General features: G+C 38.1%; 1 protein-coding gene across 3 annotated transcripts in view; it reads left to right on the top strand.

Moving 5' to 3' along the window:
- Nucleotides 1-1,730: 1,730 nt before the first annotated feature.
- lrrcc1 (leucine rich repeat and coiled-coil centrosomal protein 1) overlaps nt 1,731-22,550 on the top strand; it is a 98,370-nt gene continuing 77,550 nt past the window's right edge. For 2 of the 3 annotated variants that reach the window (XM_039754322.1, XM_039754324.1), the window contains exons 1-6: nt 6,420-6,521; nt 9,951-10,054; nt 15,553-15,758; nt 16,928-16,993; nt 18,085-18,252; nt 21,819-21,988. In XM_039754322.1, coding sequence (XP_039610256.1) covers nt 9,993-10,054; nt 15,553-15,758; nt 16,928-16,993; nt 18,085-18,252; nt 21,819-21,988 — 672 coding nt within the window. In that variant the 5' untranslated portion in view covers nt 6,420-6,521; nt 9,951-9,992. Of the gene's footprint in view, nt 1,843-6,419; nt 6,522-9,950; nt 10,055-15,552; nt 15,759-16,927; nt 16,994-18,084; nt 18,253-21,818; nt 21,989-22,550 lie in introns of those variants that run through there. The other variant, XM_039754323.1, reaches the window with a different exon arrangement.

The following is a 22,550-nucleotide window of genomic DNA, read 5'->3' on the forward strand; positions in this document are numbered from 1 at the left end:
CCAGCTATGTTATATGGGTTGGAGACGGTGGCACAGAACAGAAAGCAGGAGACAGAGCTGGAGGTGGCAGAGTTAAAGATGCTAAGATCTGCATAGGGTGTGACAAGGATGGATAGGATTAGAAATGAGGACATTAGAGGGTCAGCTCAGGTTGGACGGTTTGGAGACAAAGTCAGAGAGGCAAGATTGCACTGGTTTGGACATGTGCAGAGGAGAGATGCTGGGTATATTGGGAGAAGGATGCTAAAGATAGAGCTGTCAGGTAAGATGAAAAGAGGAAGACCTAAGAGGAGGTTTATGTATGTGGTGAGAGAGAACATGCAGGTAGTGGGTGTAACAGAGAAAGATGTAGAGGACATAAAGATATGGAACAAGATGATCCGCTGTGGCAACCTCTAATGGGAGCAACTGAAAGAACAAAGAACAAATTAAGTATCATTTGGAGTAAGCCTATAGATGCCTTATATAAAAGTATATAAGAGTAGAAAATAAACTAATTAAACATTAATCTATGAGAAGCACTGTTGCTATTAACAATTTCAAATATACACAGAGTAAAAATAAAGGTAAATATGTAGTAAAAGTAAAGGTAAACATGTAAGCATACATAGAGAAATAAATAATAAATGAAGTCAAAGTGAAGATTACAGTCAATGCAATGGTCATGACTTCCACATTGGTCATGTATAAGTGTGTGACTATGTGTGGTTGATGCACACATCATATCAACGGGTAAAACAGCAATAGTCCTACATTTATGACACTCTTGAAAGGAGTCATAAGATTGACCAGGGCATGGGCTGCTATTTACTACTTTGCCTGTAACCCCAACCCGCTCCTCCTCCTCCTAAGGCTGCAAAAATTCCAGGGCTGGCCTTTTTGCTATTATTTTAATGGCACTAACAAGTTACATCAGCCAGGGATGAGTTACCCAAATATGAGCTGGCATTACGTCACCTGTGGAAGGTGCACCTATAAAAATGACAAGCCTGCAATGCTGCATGCTTTTCCAACTTGAGTAGCAAAAAGCAAGCAGTCCTTTTAAGGACAGTAACCCACCTCAAAGAGGCATGTAAAGAGCACAGCATCCATCCATTATTATTAATACTCAACTTTAAGATTAGGCTTTTGATAAATTTAGTACTCACTGTATATTATATTTTAGGCAAAGAATTAAATACGTGCTGTTGTCTCTTGCGGCGTAATGACGTCCCGTCCAAGGTTGGTTATAGCTGTGCGTCCGATTACGCTGGCTTTAGACTGTTGCACTTGAGAGCCTGAATTGAACCCAACGGGAACCGTAGATTATTGTGTATTGAGAAGACACCTATAACTACTGTATAGTCTCTTTGAAGAGGACGATACCTTACAATTGATAACTAGATAAAATAGGATGCTTTGCGTCACTTCGTGCGAACCGATGGCAGACAAATGTCTGCTATGCAGATATATGTGCAGATTTCTACTTACAAAAGCACTGCGGAAGCGTTACAGTTTCAACATGAGATCTACAAGAACGTTCCGCTCTTTATTCTTGACCAGCCAAACTAAATCTGCACAGCAAGCCAAATACTGTACACTCCAATACTATCCGCTTACCACGCCTCCCTAGCGAACCCTATATTTATTGGCTGGCTCGGCAAGGCGTGTGCTACAAAATCATTGGCTCTCTCACTTGTCCGTCAACTGTGACGAACAAGGAAGTGTCTTTGAGCGGTTATTTTGTGTGTTTTCAGCGGCACCCGGCCGGAGCTACCTTTGAGATGCCAGGTGTCATCTGGAATTACAGTTCTCTTTTTGCGGAGCGGCATAAATAACCGTTTAAAGACTAAGATTGTGCAGGTACGACTATACAATTTAATTAGATTTTTACAATTAAATTGTCTTTACGTCTTGTATTGTGTTTACACTAAACGGTTACTTCACTGGCACACATTAAAGTGTTTTAAAATCCAAGATTAAGTCGTAATTTAGTAGTCTAACTCAAAATCCTAGTGCATCGTTTTATTTTATCTGCCGGTGCAGTTTTAGTTTTTAATCTTGTTTGGTTTGTTTTAAACAAGATTTTTTTTTTCCCCCCAACACGATTTGTTGGTGAAGTTACAAGATAGCTGGTTCAAATATCCAAAGGCTGAGTATTTAAATTCAGTTCCGTCTCATTTTGTGAAATGCTTGCTGGGAAGTTAAAATAGAAATTTAGGAGCAAATTACACCATTTACTCTCCGTTTGGTGCCATCGCCACACTGTACTTGCTAGTAAGTGCATATTTGTCACTAGAGAGACTAATCAGACACAAGCGATTTTGCTGCTTTACCACAATAATAATCATGTAAAGGTCAGGGGCAGCATGGATCTGTTAAGAAATTAGGTGAAAGGTTAGATACTCATTTTAAAATAAAAAAATAAGGTTGAAAGCACATCTGTTAGCATAAAGCATATGTGTATTTTTAATATTGTTTCTTTGTATGGGTACTGCACCCATATGTGTGTGCATCTCCAGCTTAGATGTATGTATTGTTGGCTCCTAATGCTACAGCATACAAAGATGTTTTAAACAAATGTGTGCTTCCAACTTTGTGGCAGCATTTTGGGGAAAATATACTTTGCTGTTCCAACATGATGACTGTGCTTAAGTGCACAAAGCCAGGTTCATAAAAATATGGACAAATTCGAGTGGCCTGCACAAAGCCCTGACCTTAATCCCATTGAACACTTTTGGTATGAATTGAAACGCCGATTGTAAACCAGCTCTTCTCATCCAGCATATAAGTAACCTGACCTCAAAAAAAATTCTCTTTTGGCTGAATGGGCACAAATTCCCTCAGAAACACTCCAAAATCTCGTGGAAAGCCTTTCTAGGAGAGTGGAACCTGTTCTAGCCACAACAAAAAGGAGGGCAGCCGGTGGGGATTGTGGGGTCGCAACTCCATATTATTGCTTGCTCATGGTTTTTGAATAGGATGTCCAACAAGCTCATTTAAGTTTGATGATCAGATGTCCACAAAGTTTTGTCCCATATAGTGCATGTTTATTAATCTGAGTCTGCTGCAAGTGTTATTGTACTGTACAGTATATATTGTTTTACTGCATGTACACTGATTCAGTGTCGGTGACACTAGTAACATATACGTTTAATTTAACTGTAAGGTGTAAATGCTGTGAACTGAGCTGAGTTAGACTGGCTCAATGTTGATGAATTTGACAACAACAACATTTATTTCTATAGCACATTTTCATACAAATAATGTAGCTCACAGTGCTTTACGTGATGAAGAAAAGAGAAATAAAAGACAAAGTAAGAATTAGAATATGACAACACTAATTAACATAGAATAAGAGTAAGGTCCGATGGCCAGGGAGGACAGAAAAAACAAACAAACAAAAAAAACTCCAGACGGCTGGAGAGAAAAAGTAAAATCTGCAGGGGTTCCAGACCATGAGACCACCCAGTCCCCTCTGGGCATTCTACCTACCATAAATATAACAGTCCTCTTTGTATTTAGGGTTCTCATGGAAGGACTTGATGATGATGGTCATGTTGACTTCTGGCTTTTAATCCATCAATGTAGGACATCACTGTGCTTTGATTAGATGGTGGTGGCACAGATTGCCACCTCAGAAAACCGGGAAAAGAAACAAAAGAGAGAGTAGGGGTTAGTATGGATTTTAAAGCCACCATGAATAGTTATTATAATGAATTGAATATACAGAGTATCAGGATTAGATGAAGGTGAAGTTATCAGAAAGCCATGTTACAGTAATGTGTTTTCAGTAGTGTTTTAAACTGCTCTACCGTATCAGCCTGGTGAATTCCTATTGGCAGGCTATTCCAGATTTTAGGTGCATAACAGCAGAAGGCCGCCCGCCTCACCACTTCTTTTAAGTTTTGCTCCTGGAGTTCTAAGCAAGACACTCATTTGAGGATCTAAGGTTACGATTTGGTGTATATGGTGTCAGAAACTCCGATATATAAGATGGAGCGAGATTATTTAAGGCTTTGTAAACCATAAGCAGTATTTTAAAGTGACACCAGTTACCTGCAAATCTGAAGGCAGGGGTTGGTAATTCAATCCTGGGGGTGGCAGGTATTAATTCTACCCACTTTATTCATTAGTAGGAATGGTTTAATATGCATCTTTAGATAGACAGAAATGTATCTGGCTTTTTACAGAAGCTCTTTAAATACTTTCTGCACCACACATCAAAATCTGCTCTATAGGAGCTCAAGCATTCTCTCATAGTGCCTGGAATTCTCTTCCCTCTCATATCTGTCAGCTAGACTCAATAACACAGTTTAAACTGCCCTCAAAACATATCTTTTCAAACTGGCATACCAATTATGAGTTTTTCCAGTGTTACACCCTGTTACATTTGATGTTTGTTACTAACACTGTACCCTTCTTGTTATTTGATTTTATTGTTCCATTTGTTTTTATATCTTTTATTACTGTTGTTTAATTTCATTGTATGGTGACCATGAGTGTTAAAAAGGGTGTCTGTTAAATAAAATGTATAAATTAATACATGAATTAGTAGATAAATATACAAGTACCAGTAACAGTGCACTGCACAATGACGTGCAGTGAATCCACTTGACGTGAGCATTCCTAGTCTTCATCATCTCTCTCTGTACGTTTAGCCTCCGTTTGCGCAGAGGTTGATGCGCTTGCTGCTTCCTGAGAAGCTCTTCTTTTCTCCACCTTAGTGGCCTGCTTCTTCTCTTCTGTTGTTGGCATCTTGTCACGTTAAAACTGGTTAAGTCAGTGTTTGTGTTGCAATTACTTTACGTTTTCCTTAATTTTTCACTTAACCTGGCACGTAAGTCTTCAATCTGCCTCAAGAATGATTTAAAATATGAAGAAGTAGGGGAAGTGACGGCGAAGGTGGTAGGGATGAGAATGGCGCATGCTGCTGAGAGTTGATTCTACAATTAAAATAAAAAGAGGTACCCCGAAAGCAGATAGTAGACCTCACGTAGTATATGTGTACCAAATTTCAGGTCAAACGGTTTACGAGCTACAGGTGATTTAAAATCCTGGACAGACAAACGAACCGCCATGGTAGCATATTATATATAAAGAAATGCAAGGGTGGACATAAGTAGGTTTATAGTTGTTCGTATGGAAAAAGACATGCAGGTCGTGATGGCTGCACACAAGCACATTTTAATAATAAAAAAGGCAAATAATACAAAAACTAATAATACAAGTATTAACTCTGTGTTTCGTAACTGTAAACCTACCTCTGCCCACCACTGGATACACACACACACACACACACACACACACACACCATGGTCTGAACACACATGAGGATAACTAAAAAGCAAGAAAATTAAAAAGAAAAAAAAAACTGCAGATTCGGCTGTGACAGCCACAGTTAGGCATTATGCAGGCGTATTGTTGATAGTAGAAAGTCACATTTCTTGTCACATTTCCACTGAATGATTCTTTGGCTCTGTGGTGGGCCGGCGCCCTGCCCAGGGTTTGTTTCCTGCCTTGTGCCCTGTGTTGGCTGGGATTGGCTCCAGCAGACTCCTGTGACCCTGTAGTTAGGATATAGCGGGTTGGATAATGGATGGATGGATGGATTCTTTGGCTGAAAGTCCTCCGTGTTGGTGTGTCACAGAGAGGATGTGCAGCTTTGCTCATAATGACACTCAGTTTTGTTTTAATTTTCTCCTTTGCTACAAACTCCACGGGGGTCAGGAGTGTGTCTTATAACTGAGCCTATACCCTTTTAATTAGCTTATTGATTCGGTGGGCCTCTCTTGAAGAGATGCTACCAGCCCAGCATACCACAACATAGAAAATCACACTGACCATCAGAGAGATGTAGAAGAATGTCACTTCCCAAATTAAAAGTATGCCGTCACTTAAGAAAAAATAGTCCGCTCTGACCTTTCTTATATAGTTCCTTTGTGTTCCAAGATCTGTCAAACCCGACATTAATGTAGACCAACCCAACCCAAGTACATGTAATGAGTGGATTACTTCTACATCCACTCCATGAATACTGACTGGACATAGAGGCTCTTCGTTGCTGTGAAAGCAGTTCCTTGGTTCTGCTGATGTTAAGATGCAGACAATTCCATTTGCCCTAAGAAACAAAGTTCTCCACCTGACTCCTTCTTCTGTCTCTTTCCCTTAATCAGTACACCTCATAAGTGCAGAATCATCTGAGAATTTCCTTAAGTGACATGCCCTGGTTTTATATAACAGCAAGAATGATAAAATCCGTTGTATAGAAAACCTGAAACCACTGTGGCCTTATGGAACTGAGCCGGAGCCTCAGCCTCGCGTATAAGCAAGTTAACAAGTGCGCTTTGCGCTCTCCGTTGGTTCCTTCTCCGTTGGATCGCGTCCTGGCACTGCCGCACTTGTGTAGTGGGGCTTTTATTTTGACACCTTTACTTAGCTTCACCGCAGGAAGCGGGACTTTAGCGCAAGCGTAGTCGAATTTCTCGCGTCCCTGCCTATTGAGCCCCAAGAACTAATGAAGACGAAGCGTTAACTTTCAGGTATCTTAGTTTATATTATGTTAAGCGTATTTCCTCGGCTAGACGAGTAGAAAAAATTCATGTGAAAAACAGTTCCGGATGAGATGCGTATTTTTTGTAATTTGATTTATTTTTTTAGTCAGTTCGTTTCTTAGCAACCGATAATGCCAAAGCGATACTACATTCGGCTGTGTAACGATCAAGCAGCTAGATGAAGATATGATGGATCTTAGAATGATAACATCACTGATTTATTCTGGAAATTTATAGTTATGACTTTGTTTATTTGAACTTCACTGTAACTTCGTATACTTGACCAAATGTACAGGCACATTGTTGAAATGTAATTCCGTAACTTCTATGAACGCCTATAAACGTTATTAACTTTCACAAATCACTTTTCCCTAAATATATACCCCATAAACGTTTGTTTGTAACCCTTGTTTGGGTGTCACTCTTATTTCTAAAAATATTGAGAAAATATAATTTATACCGTCTGCTTAATGCAGTGCTTCCCAGCCCTTTCAATGCCTCGCAAAAAATGTTTGATTTCTGTTCGCGTCTCCTACTAAAGTAATATTGCATTCGAAGATGAAGAAGTCAAATTACTCATTTTTTGAACCACAAATTGAACCGCATACAGTCCTACAGGTTAACAAACTGATCTCAAAAATATAAGATTCCCAGTGGTTAAAATTTAAATACAAATCTCAATAAGTTTGTAAATGTGTCCCCTGTGAAGCTTAGACACTTGACTGATGATCCTGGGGTTGGGGTATCTCGTGGAGCATCAAGCGCAGCGAGGAAGTGACACACAATCAACAATTGTGGGTTTTGGAGGAATTGGAGACCCTTGTGAAGCATTGCGAGCGTGTGTTCCGCTAAACAATGAAAGAGTCAATGAGCTTTGTCCCCCGATAACACCTGCAAGTGCGGTTCAAAAACCATTGCGCCACACAGTTAAAATTGCTGCACTACTGCCAGGACCACCAGCCAGAAGAGATGGGCTGAGTGTAAGCAGCAAGCGATGCACCCAATTCAGTCCTCCTTGTACCCCTCTGGTGAAAACGTCAATCAAACCTCACAATCAAGACTTGCACAGAAATCAACACTAGATCTTGCTCTTCCCTATGGATCATTGCAAGATCCAAATTCCATTTTCTTAATTCAAGTTATTCGCCTTTAAAGGACCCGTGAGGATGCTCTTTTCTGCAGCTCATTCACAGGTGACATTTGTGTGCACAATGCTTTATTCTTTTCATATCGTAGAACAGGAGGACCAACTTATTGGTGACCCCCAAATGACAGCACACTGCAAGACACTGATTGCATCACATTAAAGTCAAACAACACACTTCAGTTTTGGTGGATCACGACACAGCCTTCCTGTTTGTCGCACCCCTGGCTTAAGGTTTTAGGTTTTTACATTGACTGGAATTTAAGCCCTTGATGATGAGAGTAGGCTCAGTGCCTCGTATGACATTTATTTAATACTTAGTTTTATTGCATTAAGTCTATATCAATACCTTTATTTTTGATACTAGTGTTATTCAATATAATACAACATAATTTATTTTTTTATAGAGCTCTTCACTGAGTGCAGGCAGAGTGTGCTGTGAACAAATTCTCAGATAATTTAGTAATTAGTAATTATACTAATTACTAAATGCGAGGGATGTTCAAAAAGTTTCGCACTGTTATGTTTTGTTGGAAACGGTGACGGCAAAAACATTTTTTGCTGATGACATTAAAAAGTTGGTAGGATGCTGGGAAAATTGCATCGTAAAGGAAAGGGACTGTAGAAAAGTGATTTAGTTTGTTTTTGAAATTCTTAATAGAGTAAAAAAAAAAAAAGTGTGGAAACTTTTTCAACGTCCCTCGTATAATATTAATACAGATAAAGATACCAGAACAGCAATTTATTTGTTATATAGCCCAAAATCACACAAGGAATGCCTCAGCAGGACAGGCCCTGGTTTTTGACAGACCCAAGTGTTGACTTCCCAAGAAATCAAGAAGACACTCCAAAAAAAAATAATCTGGAGAAAGGAATTTCAAAGAAATTGGGGTAAATACAGCAACATAGAAACTGATTAACACAAAAGCAGTGTTATATGATGGAATAATCTAATAATTGAATTTGTTTCTAAAATGTATTTGGTTCTTAATTAAGATATATTAACGTTTTCTCTATATTCAGTACTAATAGTACAAATTCTGCCTGTATGATTATGTCATTTCTAGGATGTCTCAACAGCTCATCCACTTCTTTTTTGAAACTCTTTGCTCTGTACTCCATCCCGTAGTATGCACCCAATTTCCCAAGCATGTTGCATCGCCTAAATCTGGTAAATGCACTTTTAATTTCTGAACCACTCCCCATACTAAAAGGCATGTCTTAATCTGAAAGATCCCGATTTGAATTTTGTCAGTTTGAAAATGTTATCCATCCATCCATTTTGCAAATCTGCTTATTCAGGTGAGCGTCCGTGGAAAGCTGGAGCCTCTCCCAGTGAATATCAGGTACAAAGGCACTAACGCATTGCACAAACCCAAAAACATATTAGGGACAAATTTAGTTGAATGTGTTATCTATCCATTGATCCATCCGTTCATCCATCTATTTCCTCACCCACTTATCCAGTACATGGCCACTGGGATGCTGTCTGTCAGCAAACTTCAGGCAGAAGGCAGGAACAGTACCTGGACGGGGCTCCAGCCCATCACACACACACACATATCGGGGAAAATAGTTTGAAAATGTAGCTTCGGACACTCCTTAACCAACAACTAACAGCAGTACATGAATTAGTGCAATTTTATTCATTGCTTGAGTTGGAATCTGATGCCTGTGAAAGATATTTCAACCAGCTTAGTTGGAATCATTTTTGCAAAAAACATGTATAGAATTTTTGATTAGAATTGTAAAATATGTTTAATATGCAAAAATGTGATATCTGTCTCTGATGAAGTAGTTTCACAAAAATGAAAAATGGTCCAACTTTCAAAAAGTGCCTGAAAGCACCTGAATGTTTCACCATGTATGTATAGTATCTATCTGTTAAGTTTTTTAATGATGTTTTCATTGTTGGACATATCATAGTACAGTAGTAATGAGAACGGAAAAAATTAGAATTCTGTCTCAGCTCAATGCTAATCATCAGCATTTGGATACAGTTTTAAAGCTACAGTATGTCGCATTATGCAACTTTTCCAGCGATTCTGAGTCATTGCTTTCATTTAAATCTTCTGAGCGAGTCGGACACATTCAGCGTTGTGATCCCCTGAAGTCTGCAATACTTTTTTTTTATTATTATTATCTTTCTTGCACAATAAAGCATAAACCAGTATCAAAAAGTTTAAAACATTGTCTTTTTTAATTTAATGGTTGACTGACTTGAGATAGCTTTCACTAACATTGCAGTATCTGTTTGTGTTTTAACTCCACAGTCAACACAGCATTTAATGCTACATTATTAATTTGCTGTGAAAATGTTGGCAGAATCTGAAGAGCCCCATGAGGAACTCTGCCTCATCGATAAAAACATCACAAGGTATGTAGATTCAAAGAATAAGCTTTTCAACAACAACAACAACAACATTTATTTATATAGCACATTTTCATACAAACAGTAGCTCAAAGTGCTTTACATATTAAAGAATAGAAAAATGAAAGACACAATTATAAAACAAAATAAGTCAACATTAATTAACATAGAATAAGAGTAAGGTTCAATGGCCAGGGGGGACAGAAAAAACAAAAAAACTCCAGATGGCTGGAGAAAAATAAAATCTGTAGGGATTCCAGAGCATGAGACTGCCCAGTCCCCTCTGGGCATTCTACCTAACATAAATGAAACAGTCCTCTTTGGATTTAGGGTTCTCACGGAAGGGCTTGATGATGATGATGGTCACGTAGACTTCTGCCTTTTAATCCGTCCATCATTGTTGGAGCATCATGAAGCTTTGAGTAGGTGGTGGTGGCGCAGGCCACCACCACAAAGAAACCGGAAAAAGAAACAGAAAAGAGAGTAGGGGTCAGTAGAATATTCTAATCTGTTTCATTCCCTGATTTTTTTTTTTAAATTTCAGGACCATAAAAGGTTTTAAATTGAGCTGTGTTGCCTGCCAATAATCAACAGTGTTCAGTGTTTGTAGCTACTGTACATCCAGTACATGTTACCTTTACTGCTGTTTCACCTTTTAATAGCGCTCTAATTTAATTCTTGTTTTACATGCTTGGTAATGTCTAAAGGCATCAGTATATCCCATAGATAGAAATATTTGGCCCAGGTGTGGCTCAATGATGACAGCTTTTCACGACAGATTAATTGCTTAATTAGTAGCTCATTCATTCTTTTATGTATACCTTAATTAGTCGTCTTCTTTTTTTTCTGAGTTAAGAATTACTTAGTCTGGTAAAACACTTCAAGGAGTATAATATATTTCAGCTTAGGAGCAACACACAAGTGACTTTTGCATGGGCAGTACGTTGTCAAAACCTTGCTGTGTAATTGTTTAGTTTCATTTCTCAAGTCGTCAGCCTGAAGCCTAATAGATTAAAGGTAACCATGCACTTCCTAAACTTGGTCCCGGGGAACCCCCGTGGCTGCAGGTTTTTGTTCCCACCAGCTTCTGTTTTTAATTGGACTTCTGGGCTAATTAAGTGAACTGTTATTTCCCAGGTTCTTTGTTTTGGAAACAATATATAAATTAGAAAGCCAAGTTTGGTAATATATAATTTCTATATATCTATATATATATAATTCACTAAGGCAAGACAACCATGGAAAGCACACCGGAAGGGGCGTGGATTCACTGAGCCTCTGACAAGTAAGACACCTATGGCGCAAGCAGGAAGGAGCCATGCCCACCAACTCCTGGCACCGCCGAGCCACGTTGACTGTTCATAGAGGCATGTTTCTCGCGGAGGTGAATCGCCATATGCAGCGTGTAAAACGGTTTGCGTGCGGTATCCCATGGGATCCTTAAAACAATCCTTTACAACTGAGGTTAAAACACAATGAAGTAAGCAGTCTTTAAAAACGAGTTTTTCGGTTACGACACACGACCGCGTGCACCATAGCAAACTGTTTTACACACTACATTCAGCAATTCGCATCCGCGACAAACATGCGTCTTCTTCACTCACAGACAATTATGTTGCTCTCTCCAGAGTTCCATATTTTCATTTACTTTCTGTTGTATCATCAAACCCTCCCTTTTTAGACAACTGTGTCTTTCCAGAAGTGTTCAACCATCAATAAATAATTATGTGGCGTTTGTTATGCCGCGGGTTCACTATTGTGTTGTATTTTGCTCTCTCCAGAGTTCTATCTTTTCATTCACTTACTGTTGTATTCTCACACCAACCTGTTTTAGACAAGCGTGTCTTTCCAGAAGTGTTTAGCATTCAATTAATAATTATGCATGAGATTTAGCGTGTGTCTACCCGGTGCAGAGAGGCGTGGGTAAGCCGTTGAACCCCATTCGGGCTGCAAACCGTGGAATTCCCTCTAAGTGCGACTCATACGCTCCCACTGGTTACGTCTCTACCCTTTGTGCACACCCCCCTCCCACCTCGCTACTACCGTGGTCGGGTGTCTTGGTTGATTATATATAGAAAAGCAACCAAAACCGCACAGAGCAATAAAACGTCTACGTGAGTCACAGGTGCATCTGGACTGTGTAAAGAAGACAATGACTCCAGTGACGAGTTGGAGGTGGGCACATGAGCAGGCAGTGCGTACTGAACGAGAAATCAGCAGACTAGCATGATGGAGGGAGCGGAGTGGACGTTCTTCTCCTCTCCTCCCGTTCCAGACTGCGCGCCTGAGCGCAGTGCATTTGCATCCCTCGGTCTGGCAGGAGAAGGCGCGATGGGGGGTCCGCCAGTTTTCAGTCATGGACGATTGTGTGTTGGTTCGTTCTGTGCATTGTTACAATGTTGCTTTTCTTGTTGATTTATTACATTACCGATTTTTCAAATGTTAATTTTCTCCCTGTGCTTAAAAATCATTAAAAAATCGTCCTGATTATGCGGTGGCTAGTATATTAAAATGCACCAAGCAGTTATATGAGAATAATGTATTTTATTTCTTTTTAACAATATTTTCATCTTGATTTTCATTCAGCTTTTCCAGGTGTTCTAATTGTTTAATTAATCCATTATTTTTCAATTAGGGGGTCTGATGTTGTTTGCCTGGCTGTCGTTTTTAATTGTCATTAATAAGATTCAACGAAGGGGGCAAACTGCACAGAGAAAGTGCAAAATATAATGAAATCAACAAAAGAGAGTTAAGCATTTAAATCTAGAGCAAAACCAAAACTATTTCTAAATATCTTATACATGTAAAAATCATAGGGTGGCGCAGTGGTAGCACTGCTGCCTCGCAGTTAGGAGACCTGGGTTCGCTTCCCGGGTCCTCCCTGCGTGGAGTTTGCATGTTCTCCCCGTGTCTGCGTGGGTTTCTTCCCACAGTCCAAAGACATGCAGGTTAGGTGGATTGGTGATTCTAAATTGGCCCTAGTGTGTGCTTGGTGCGTGTGTGTGTTTGTGTGTGTCCTGCGGTGGGTTGGCACCCTGCCCAGGATTGGTTCCTGCCTTGTGCCCTGTGTTGGCTGGGATTGGCTCCAGCGGACCCCCGTGACCCTGTGTTTGGATTCAGCGGGTTGGAAAATGGATGGATGGATGTAAAAATCATGTTGCTGTGCTTTCTTAATGTAGAAAATGAGAAAACAAATTCCAGCTAATTAACTGAGATCCGTGTTATCAGGTGTTGTCACTGATTATGAATCTGGCTGGAACAAAAACCTGCAGCCACAGTGGGCCCCCAGGACCGAGGGTGGGAACAGTGGCATAGACAGTTGCACAAAGGCATCCATTTTACAATTAGCTGTACTTTGTGGTAATCAAAAAGCCTATGGATTAAAGGACATCATTTGAATAAACATACAGACTCACTGGAAAAGTCGGAAGTCATGATATCCCCTTTGGGCAGAAGTTGCTCATTTGTGGTCTATCTTTATATATAATATGCCACTATAGCTGTCCGTTTGTCTAACCAGGATTTTAAATCACCTGTAGCTCACAAACCGTTTGAACTATTGACCTGAAATTTGGTACACATATACTACGCGATGTCTACTATCCACTGATAGTGGACAGTGATGATTGACCTCCAAGGTTATTCCTCTTTTTATTTTTATTTTATTTATTATAGACACAACTCTCGGCAGTGGGCAGCAGGGCGGCTGTGCACTGCATGTGTACAGGCACCGTTCTCATTCCCTACCACCTTCGCCATCACTTCCCCTACCACTTCATATCTTAAATCATTCCTGAGGCAGATTGAAGACTTAAGTGCCAGCTTAAGTGAAAAATTAAAAAAACGTAAGTAATAGCAACACAAACACTGACTTCAATCAGTTTTAACATGAAAAGATGGCGACGAAATAAAAGAAGAAGTGGGCTGCTAGGCTGGAGAAAAGAAGAGCTACTCAGGAAGCAGCAAGCGCATCAACCTCTGAGCAAACGAGTGCTAAACGAACAGAGAGAAAGTTTGAACACTATGAATGCTCAAGTCAAGTATAACGTGCAGTGCGCTGTTACTGGTATTATACTAAATTAGTAAAGCAGGAAGGGTTTTCATAATTTGTTGTAAAATTCTGGAAAGCGTTGGTTAAACAAAAGGTAGATTGCAGTTAACTGTGGCCATATATGGTGTGTCTAAATTATTTATTTCAAACACAGTCTGCCTAAACTAATAAAATACGAACAACTGGTCTTCCAAGACCGTGCCTGTTTTAGGCCGTGTATTCAGTATTGATGAGATGTCCAATTGTTTGTCGTGTGTTATTAGTTTGGGCAGACTGTGTGTGCGTCTCCTTTTCCTCTCTTATTTGAAGGTCAGATCACATTTGTATGAGTATTTATTGCAAGAGTCCAGGTAATTACAATGGATTCACAAACATTTTCTTGCAGTACAGTACAGTATATTAGCAGCATACCATCAAGCTAATATTTAGCGTCCCCAAAAGGTAATACTCTCATTTGCTGTTGTTCCTTTTTTATTACTTTTTTATTTGTTTACAATTTGTTTAATCTCTTTTGATGTCAGCTCAGTTTCAGCTGTTCATAATAATTCTCGGGTGTGCTGAGTAACACAGTATAATACAAATGCCAAGGGAAATATCATTATTAACAAAGGGCAGTCTTAGAAATCAAAAATATCACCAATGGCTTTGAGGAAGAATAACTCCCAAATGGCGTGGGAACACCTTGGGATCCAACAGTGTGAGTTGGCAATTTGGCCTCACTGCTACGACTGTTGCCTCTGTGACCCGGTTTTAGATAAGTGGTGGAAAATGGATGGATGTTTGAGCATGGTGATTTATAGCATCATGCTGTAAGTTGTAATAATACTAGAAAAGACAATAATATATCAAATGTCAAGATGTTTAGGTGCAAAATACGCTGCCCTCTGCCAGAAGGTAATAGTTCTGTAGAAAAATCTGTGGACCCATGTAGGATATACTCGGGAGATTTCCTCATAAATTAACTGAGCTTGAAGTGTCTGTCAAGAAAGTGTGGTATTCTAAATCTGTTGTGCACACAGACTTACTGTACTAGTGCAATCAAAAGAAAAAGATTCTTCTGCAAAGAAGCAGATGCTATTTTAATTATTTTTTTCATGAGTGTATCAATCTATTTTAAAGTTAACTAGGATTGTTTATAAACTTTTATTTAGGATGGAAAAAGTTTATTTGAATAATTTTGACTTTAGCCATTAAATGAATGAATGCTAATACATTTACAGTTGATATACAGTATATATGGTCAGATATATGATGGTGATATGAGTTAAATTCTTATTCGCCCTGACTATGTTTGACCAAAAAAATTAAATTGATTTGTACTTAATGTGAATTGGTTTATGTACAGTAGTTAATAGAAATGGTATAAAGCCATGTTCTAATAACACTCTTTGAATTGTTTTGATTGCATCATGCATTTGTGATTGTAATTGTATATATCTGCTTCAATTTTTAGCTTACTAGAAATACCTTTAACTAAAAAGATCAAATCACTGAATCTTCATTTCAATAAAATCTCTTCGATGAAAGGCCTTGAACATGTGTACCGTCTACGACACTTGGACCTCTCATCTAATCAAATTACTCGGATTGAAGGCCTTGGATTGCTGACTTCTTTAAGAACTCTTAATTTATCCTGCAACCAGATAACTAAAATTGAAGGTTGGTGATTATTCTGAAAATTACTATCGGTTTGTTTAAGAGCTTAGTTGTGTCTGAAGTAAGCATTTGTGTTGTGTGCACATCCTAATTTGTTAGACCGTCATAGCATGTTACAAGAGCTATCACATGTAAATATGATCCTGTGATAAGTTTTGAAAATAATTATTAGCAAAGGTTTGTTTTTTTAATACATTTACACAACAGTCTCAAAGAAGATTCTGCATTATGTTACAGTTAATATCTCCTTCACTTATTTTAAAAATACAAGTACATACTGATGGCTCCATCTTCAAGGGCAGAGATGTGATCATTGATTTGTTATCATTTTATTTTTTTAAATATTTATATCTTTAAATTATTTAAATGTCTTTTGCTTTATATATCTTACTATTGTGTTGTGTTTTATTATTGTAATGCATGGTTACTTCTTTGCAGTATCATTTGTCTTGGTTATTATTATTGTTTAACAAGCTGCAGAACAGGAGACCTGTAGAAAATGTGTATGAGACAAGTCAGTAAAATTGTAACGTTTTCTTTTAATTTTACTTTTAGTTTTCCTATGCAAATAAGATAAAACAAAAAAAAAATTGGGAGAACTGGCATATAAAGAACATGTAATGAAGATACTCTGTTTACAAATCTACCCTGTCTTTTAACGTGGGCATGTTTTATTACTCCGTTAGCAAACCTTTACACAACACTACTGCATTTTAATTGTGTTTGTTATGTACTGTTCTACAGCCATACATCTAACATATTTCAACTTTTAGATGCTAGGCCATTCATTTTCATTATTTCTAAATATTTAATGAGATTACTATGCTGAAAACTAATCAGCAGTGGTATTTAATTTCTTCTTTTTTTATTATGCAATAGATCAACACTATTCTGTCAGGTCTCATCCATTTTAGATGTCCTTCACATCTGTGTCTCTCCAGATTTGTTGCCACTTTTAAAAATGTTCACCATGTAGTGGAGATGAATCACAACTACTAGATTCATTAATACTGTTAAAAAGAAGGATGGTACTTATTTCTGATTTGGTAACTAACTTTGCATTCCAATAATGCAAGAGTTGAAATCTTACTTGAGAATCGGGAAACATTGTAGTTTTGGAAGCCCCCTTTGCTATGATTGATGCTAAGTAAGTTCTGTATTTTCTTTTCAAGGACTAAGTGGGCTTGTAACCCTTTTCAGTTTGAACTTGTCCTATAATAAACTGAATGATGTAACAGGTAAGTGAATTTCCCTTCACATTTTAATGTTTTCTGTTTTGCTTGTTGATGAATACAGAGTTTTCTATACAGTATTCTAAGCACCTTGAGCATGAGAAAGGTGCTCTATAAATAAAATGTAGTTTTATTATTATTATTTTGGTTGTGATACCCAGATAAAGTACCTACTGTTTTTTTTGGTTTTTTTGGACAAATTTAATCAATGAATATTATATCAATTGGCTAGTATTTACTTTTCCACAGGTTTATTGCAACTGACATTTTACCACAAAACTAGTTTTACTTCTTTACCACAACATTGATAATGTATTGCAAAACAAGCTGTAACATCCTTCAGTGAATTTCAGCAGGTGTTTCTCCCTCTGGTCAAAGAAATCTAACTATGGCACATTGTGCAGCAGAGGTGCAGTCCCACAGCAGAGCATCCATATTCATTTGACTTGGGCTTCATCTAGACTAATGACAGAGCAGTGCCCTTTACTACCCATAAGCCATTGCAAAAGTGTTGCATTGCACCAGCTTCTATCCATTGCAGTTACTGTGCAGTTAATTTTTCAAAATGTGTTTATTTTTTTGCTTATCCTTCTGTTGATTTCTGCAATCAGGATTAGAAAAATAATAATATGGTACTTGCATAAAGTCAATAATCTGCAGGCTGTTAATTTAGCAATGTAGAACAATTAGATAATTCCTCATAGATCATTTTTATTTATTTAGGAAGTCGGGTATTACTGTATGTGTTGGTCATTTGCAATTTGGTATCTCAATATACATGCCAGCTTTTTTAACTTTTTGCACAGAAGGTTCATATTTCAAATATTGTTTACTCATGCTAAAATTATTTATTTAAGGACCCTGCATGTTTTGAGGCAATAGAAGGTAGTGTTGCTGCCACTTTTTTTTTGTTCTTATATTTTAGTTTGTTTCTATGTGTTCTGTTACAGGCTTAAAAAGAAGCTCATGTGATTTCTTTTGTCCATATGATGCCTTTTCATTTTATTGTACTTTGCTGTCCCAATTTTCTGCATATTCAGCTGTAATTTTTACTACCACATTAATTAACTGTCTTAACACAATCTTGATAATTATAGGTTTATTGTATCTACATGGGACAGAGCCAAAATTGAAGTACCTTGATCTTCACAGTAACAGCATTAGCAAAATTGAGCATGTGGTGCAGTGTATTTCTGGACTCAAGAATTTAACCCATCTTACTATGCAGAAAGATGGCAAAGGAAACCCAGTCTGCATGTCTCCAGGTATTGTAGTTAAATGTGTTTGATAACAAGAAAATCAAATGTCTGTTTAGTTCTTCATTACTTTTTAATTGATATGGTAACTTAAAATATAAAGTACCAGTAACGGCGCACTGTACGATAATGTGCAGTGAATACACTTGACTTGAGCATTCTATAAGAGTAAGAGTCTATAGCTGCAGGTGGAAACTGCCATTGCTGTACTTTGTATACAAGAGCCAGATTGAATGTTATTTACTTATTTACCTTTATTTATTTACTTACTTCCTACAGCGCAAAGTCACAAGTAGACTGCAGAGCTTCCCCTGTACATATACAAAGTACAGCGATGGCAAAAGTGTGACGTGCATTCTTGCTCCGATGTAGAACCGCTGTCATCAGAGTTCACCTCTGTTATAGCGCGTCTTTATGTGAAAACAGCAGTATCAGATGGGGAGGGGGGGTGGGATATCGTGAACGCGACTGGGAGAATAAAACTGAATAAAAAAAAAACCCCAAAGCTAACCTTTACAAGTATCATAAATTTACACCGGCTGTTACAGACAAATCGAATGTATGTTTTTATTCTAAAATAGTAAGAATAAGAGCAGCTCACTTCTCAAAACGGACTCGTCCGGGGTCAAACCTGTGAAGTTTTGATTACCAGTCAACAGTTGATACCGTTGCGCCACCGAAGCGGTTGTAGTAAATGCGTGTCCATGTCGCAACCTAACGCAGGTTCTTTTTCTGCAGTTATATTTTTGAATAGGATCGCATTTGTTCTGTTATATTTGTTCCTTTTGTGAAAGTGTTTATTTGATATTTGGAATTCAGGCTTCACACATTATAAACTTCATGTTTACATTTTGTCAATTATTACTAAAACATGGAAAAAGTTTCTCTTTTAACGATGTATTTACATAGATTATTGTAGACACAGAACACACATGAAATGCAAGTGTTCCAAATAACGATATAGTATTTATAAAAGGTGTCATTTTGCTTGACTTCTCACTCTATACAACTCTAAGCAACTGACACCCAGGTAAACTTGAGCTGAGAAAACTGTGAAGCGGTGGGGGTGTGATAGTAGACTGCTTGCTGTTTGCTGCTTGTCCACACATTTACAGGACAAAAGACGCTGATGGAGAGGTGCGAAGCGATTTAAGGTGGGATGGATCTACGAGTTTTTTCATAGGCTCTGGTAATTCTAATGTTAAGCATAACCCCTCTTGACGTCTTACTCCACACATCGTGATATATAACCTTGCATCTTATTAGTTTTCTTGATTGCTTCTGTCCGTATTCTGGATGTACGTAGCAATGAATCCACTGTGACTCCTTGGTCCTTCTTTTAAGTAACACTTTCAAGTTTCAAACCTTCAAAGCTTCTAATTGAAATGTTCACACAAATTCCTTTTCATTTCATTTAACTGTGCTGCAGTGAAGGGTGTTGCTTTTTGTGAAGTTACATTTATTTCCATTGCACATTTTCTTACAAAGGATGCGTCTCAAAGTGTGCCATGTCAAAGACGTAGATATATACAAAGAAAACAATTTGAATTTAGATAAGAATAATAATGAATTGATGGTTTACAGACAATTATAAATAATGCACACTTGCATAACAAAGATGTATAATTATGAGAAGTAGAGTTCTTAAATATAGAATAGCTTTTTCTAGTTTCAAAATGACCCTCCAATGATAAGTTCAGGTGGCCAGGGTGACTAGAAAGGAAAAAAATAACTCCAGTTAAGTTGGAGAAAAAAGCTAAATCTGTAGTTAGTTTAAAAAAGTTGATGCATTAGCCTGTCTAGAAAGAAAACTATAGCCCCTGGGAAAATAATATAGAGTCGCTATCCTTGGAGGATGTTCATTCAGCTGTTTTACTGTGCTGCAATAAAACAAATCACAGATATATGACCAGGAGTGAACTGGGTCTCAAAACCGGCCCGGGCATCCTTCAACGACCCACTCGGCCCATTATTCATTGTAATTTTCACAAAATTTGTGATGAGTACACGGCTCGCTACTTGCTGTGAGCCTATGATATGAACTCTGTCTAAACTGTTGCCAGACTTAATTTGTACACTGTTGTTTAGACACAAGTTAAAATTTGACAACATTCTTAGAAATAAAGTTTAATGAAAAATGAAAATGTAGTAACACGGCTTACACATTATTAGAGTACATGTCAATGTCATGTCCAAGTGCCAGTACCCTAGTAGGCTAGTAGCTTACGCAGTTCGCTGCTTTTAGCAGTCGCATCATCAACAGTACTGTTTGTGTCAAGTTTGGCTAGGATTCTTTTCTCCACCGACATCAACATGAACGCCTCAAGATGTTCTTGCGTCATTGTGCTTCTCAGGCAGTTTTTGATTCTCTTCAACGCAGAGAATGATCTTTCACACTGCACTTGCGACACCGGCAACGTTAGCAGTCTCATGTAGGCAAGCCCAATGCTCTTGTAAGCATCAGTTAAGAGGTTCAACCAGAGTAGCACCTTGTAATGTATATGCTAACCTAAATGTAGCGGTATCAAAACATAAATTGGCAAAAGGCAGGTTTGACCAATTTTTTCACAGCAACGTTGTGTACTGACAAATAAACAACTTAATGACAAAATACATTATATTATATAGGCCTATATAAATCGCAGTACCGGACAGATAATGTTTAGTAGTTTAGAACATTTAATTTTAATGTCAAACAGTAACCAGTAAATTTATTTAAAGAAACGGTCAGCCCATGACCAGATTGTCCGTGGCCCACCAGGCATTGCCCAAATGCCCTAATGGCCAGTCTGCCCTTGTATATGACACAAAACTATATTATTTAACAGCTGAACATTCTGACATTGTAAAACATACGTCAAAAAAATTAAAAGAAAATTGTTGTAATTAATGGCACATTTTTTTGTTCAGACCAAGTAGAGGAAAAAAGTTTGGAATCGCTTAACGGTGATGAAAAAATTATGGAATCATTAGCCCCAAAAATTACAATTAGTACTTTGCTGTACCTCCACTGTCTTTTAAAATGCATGAATTATTTAGAAATGGGCTTCACTAATGAAAAACAATATTCTTCATCAGTCAGGTTTGAACTTTCTTGTATAGCAATTGACAGATCAGCATTGCACAATTGAGCCTTGTCATAGATCACTGATTCCATCATTTTTGCCAGGGGTTGTAGAGTAGGTTTCTGCCTGTGAGTTTGTACAGTTTAACATGTCCTTTCCAGTCCCTCGGGTTGAAAACCAATCTCGTTGATTGTTTTATAAGGACTCTAGCCCAGACGTAAAAGTGCTTCTGATGGTGCTCATACAGAAACAGAAAACATTTGTAAAGTTTTTTTACGAAGACAGAGGAACAAGCACAATTACTGTCTATTCCTGAAAGCCCTTTGAAGCTAATCACTGTATGCTCATGGAGTAAAATGATGAAGTCACTGTTAAGTCAAATAACTGTCATCTCTTATATAAAGAAAGAGTTTCCTTGTGTAATTCTTACTGTGATTTATTTTAAAACAAACACATAAAAATAAGTAACACACACATATGAGACTTCATTTTTTATTTTTCTATTTTAAGGTTATAGAGAAGTCATTCTTCACTCTGTTCCCCAGTTGCTTTCACTTGATTGTACAGACAGAAGTGGCAAAACTGTGAACTCAATTGATGGAAATTTGATCGATCTACCAGGCTTGGAGGATTATATGGAATATCTATTATCATCTGATTCAAGTTTGATAACAGAAAATGTAAGTTTTAATTTAAATATTCATAAAGTAGCTGTATCGTATTAAGTTTATGTTGCATAAATAAAGGATGTATTGCCTTTCTTACTACTTTCTCAAAATTTTAGTATGCTGCCTGTATTAAAATAATAATAATAATAGTGTTCTCAGGCTAGGGTATAAAAGCAGTGTTTTAATTCCATCCATCTATTATCCAGCCTGCTATATCCTAACACGGGGCCACAGGGGTCTGCTGGAGCCAATCCCAGCCAGCACAGGGCGCAAGGCAGGAACAAATCCCGGGCAGAGCGCCAGCCCACCGCAGGGCACACACACACACACACACACACACCCACACACCAAGCACACACTAGGGACAATTTAGGATCACCAGTGCACCTAACCTGCATGTTTTGGACTGTGGGAAGAAACCTGTGCACCTGGAGGAAACCCACGCAGACACGGGGAAACCTTACAAACTCCATGCAGGGAGGACTCGGAAAGCGAACCCCGGTCACCTAACTGCGAGGCAGCAGCGCTACCACTGCGCCACCGTGCTGCTCGTGTTTTAATTCCAGTTATAAAA

Source organism: Polypterus senegalus, chromosome 5 (genome assembly GCF_016835505.1).
Source record: "Polypterus senegalus isolate Bchr_013 chromosome 5, ASM1683550v1, whole genome shotgun sequence".
Classification (NCBI taxonomy): Eukaryota; Metazoa; Chordata; class Cladistia; order Polypteriformes; family Polypteridae; genus Polypterus; species Polypterus senegalus.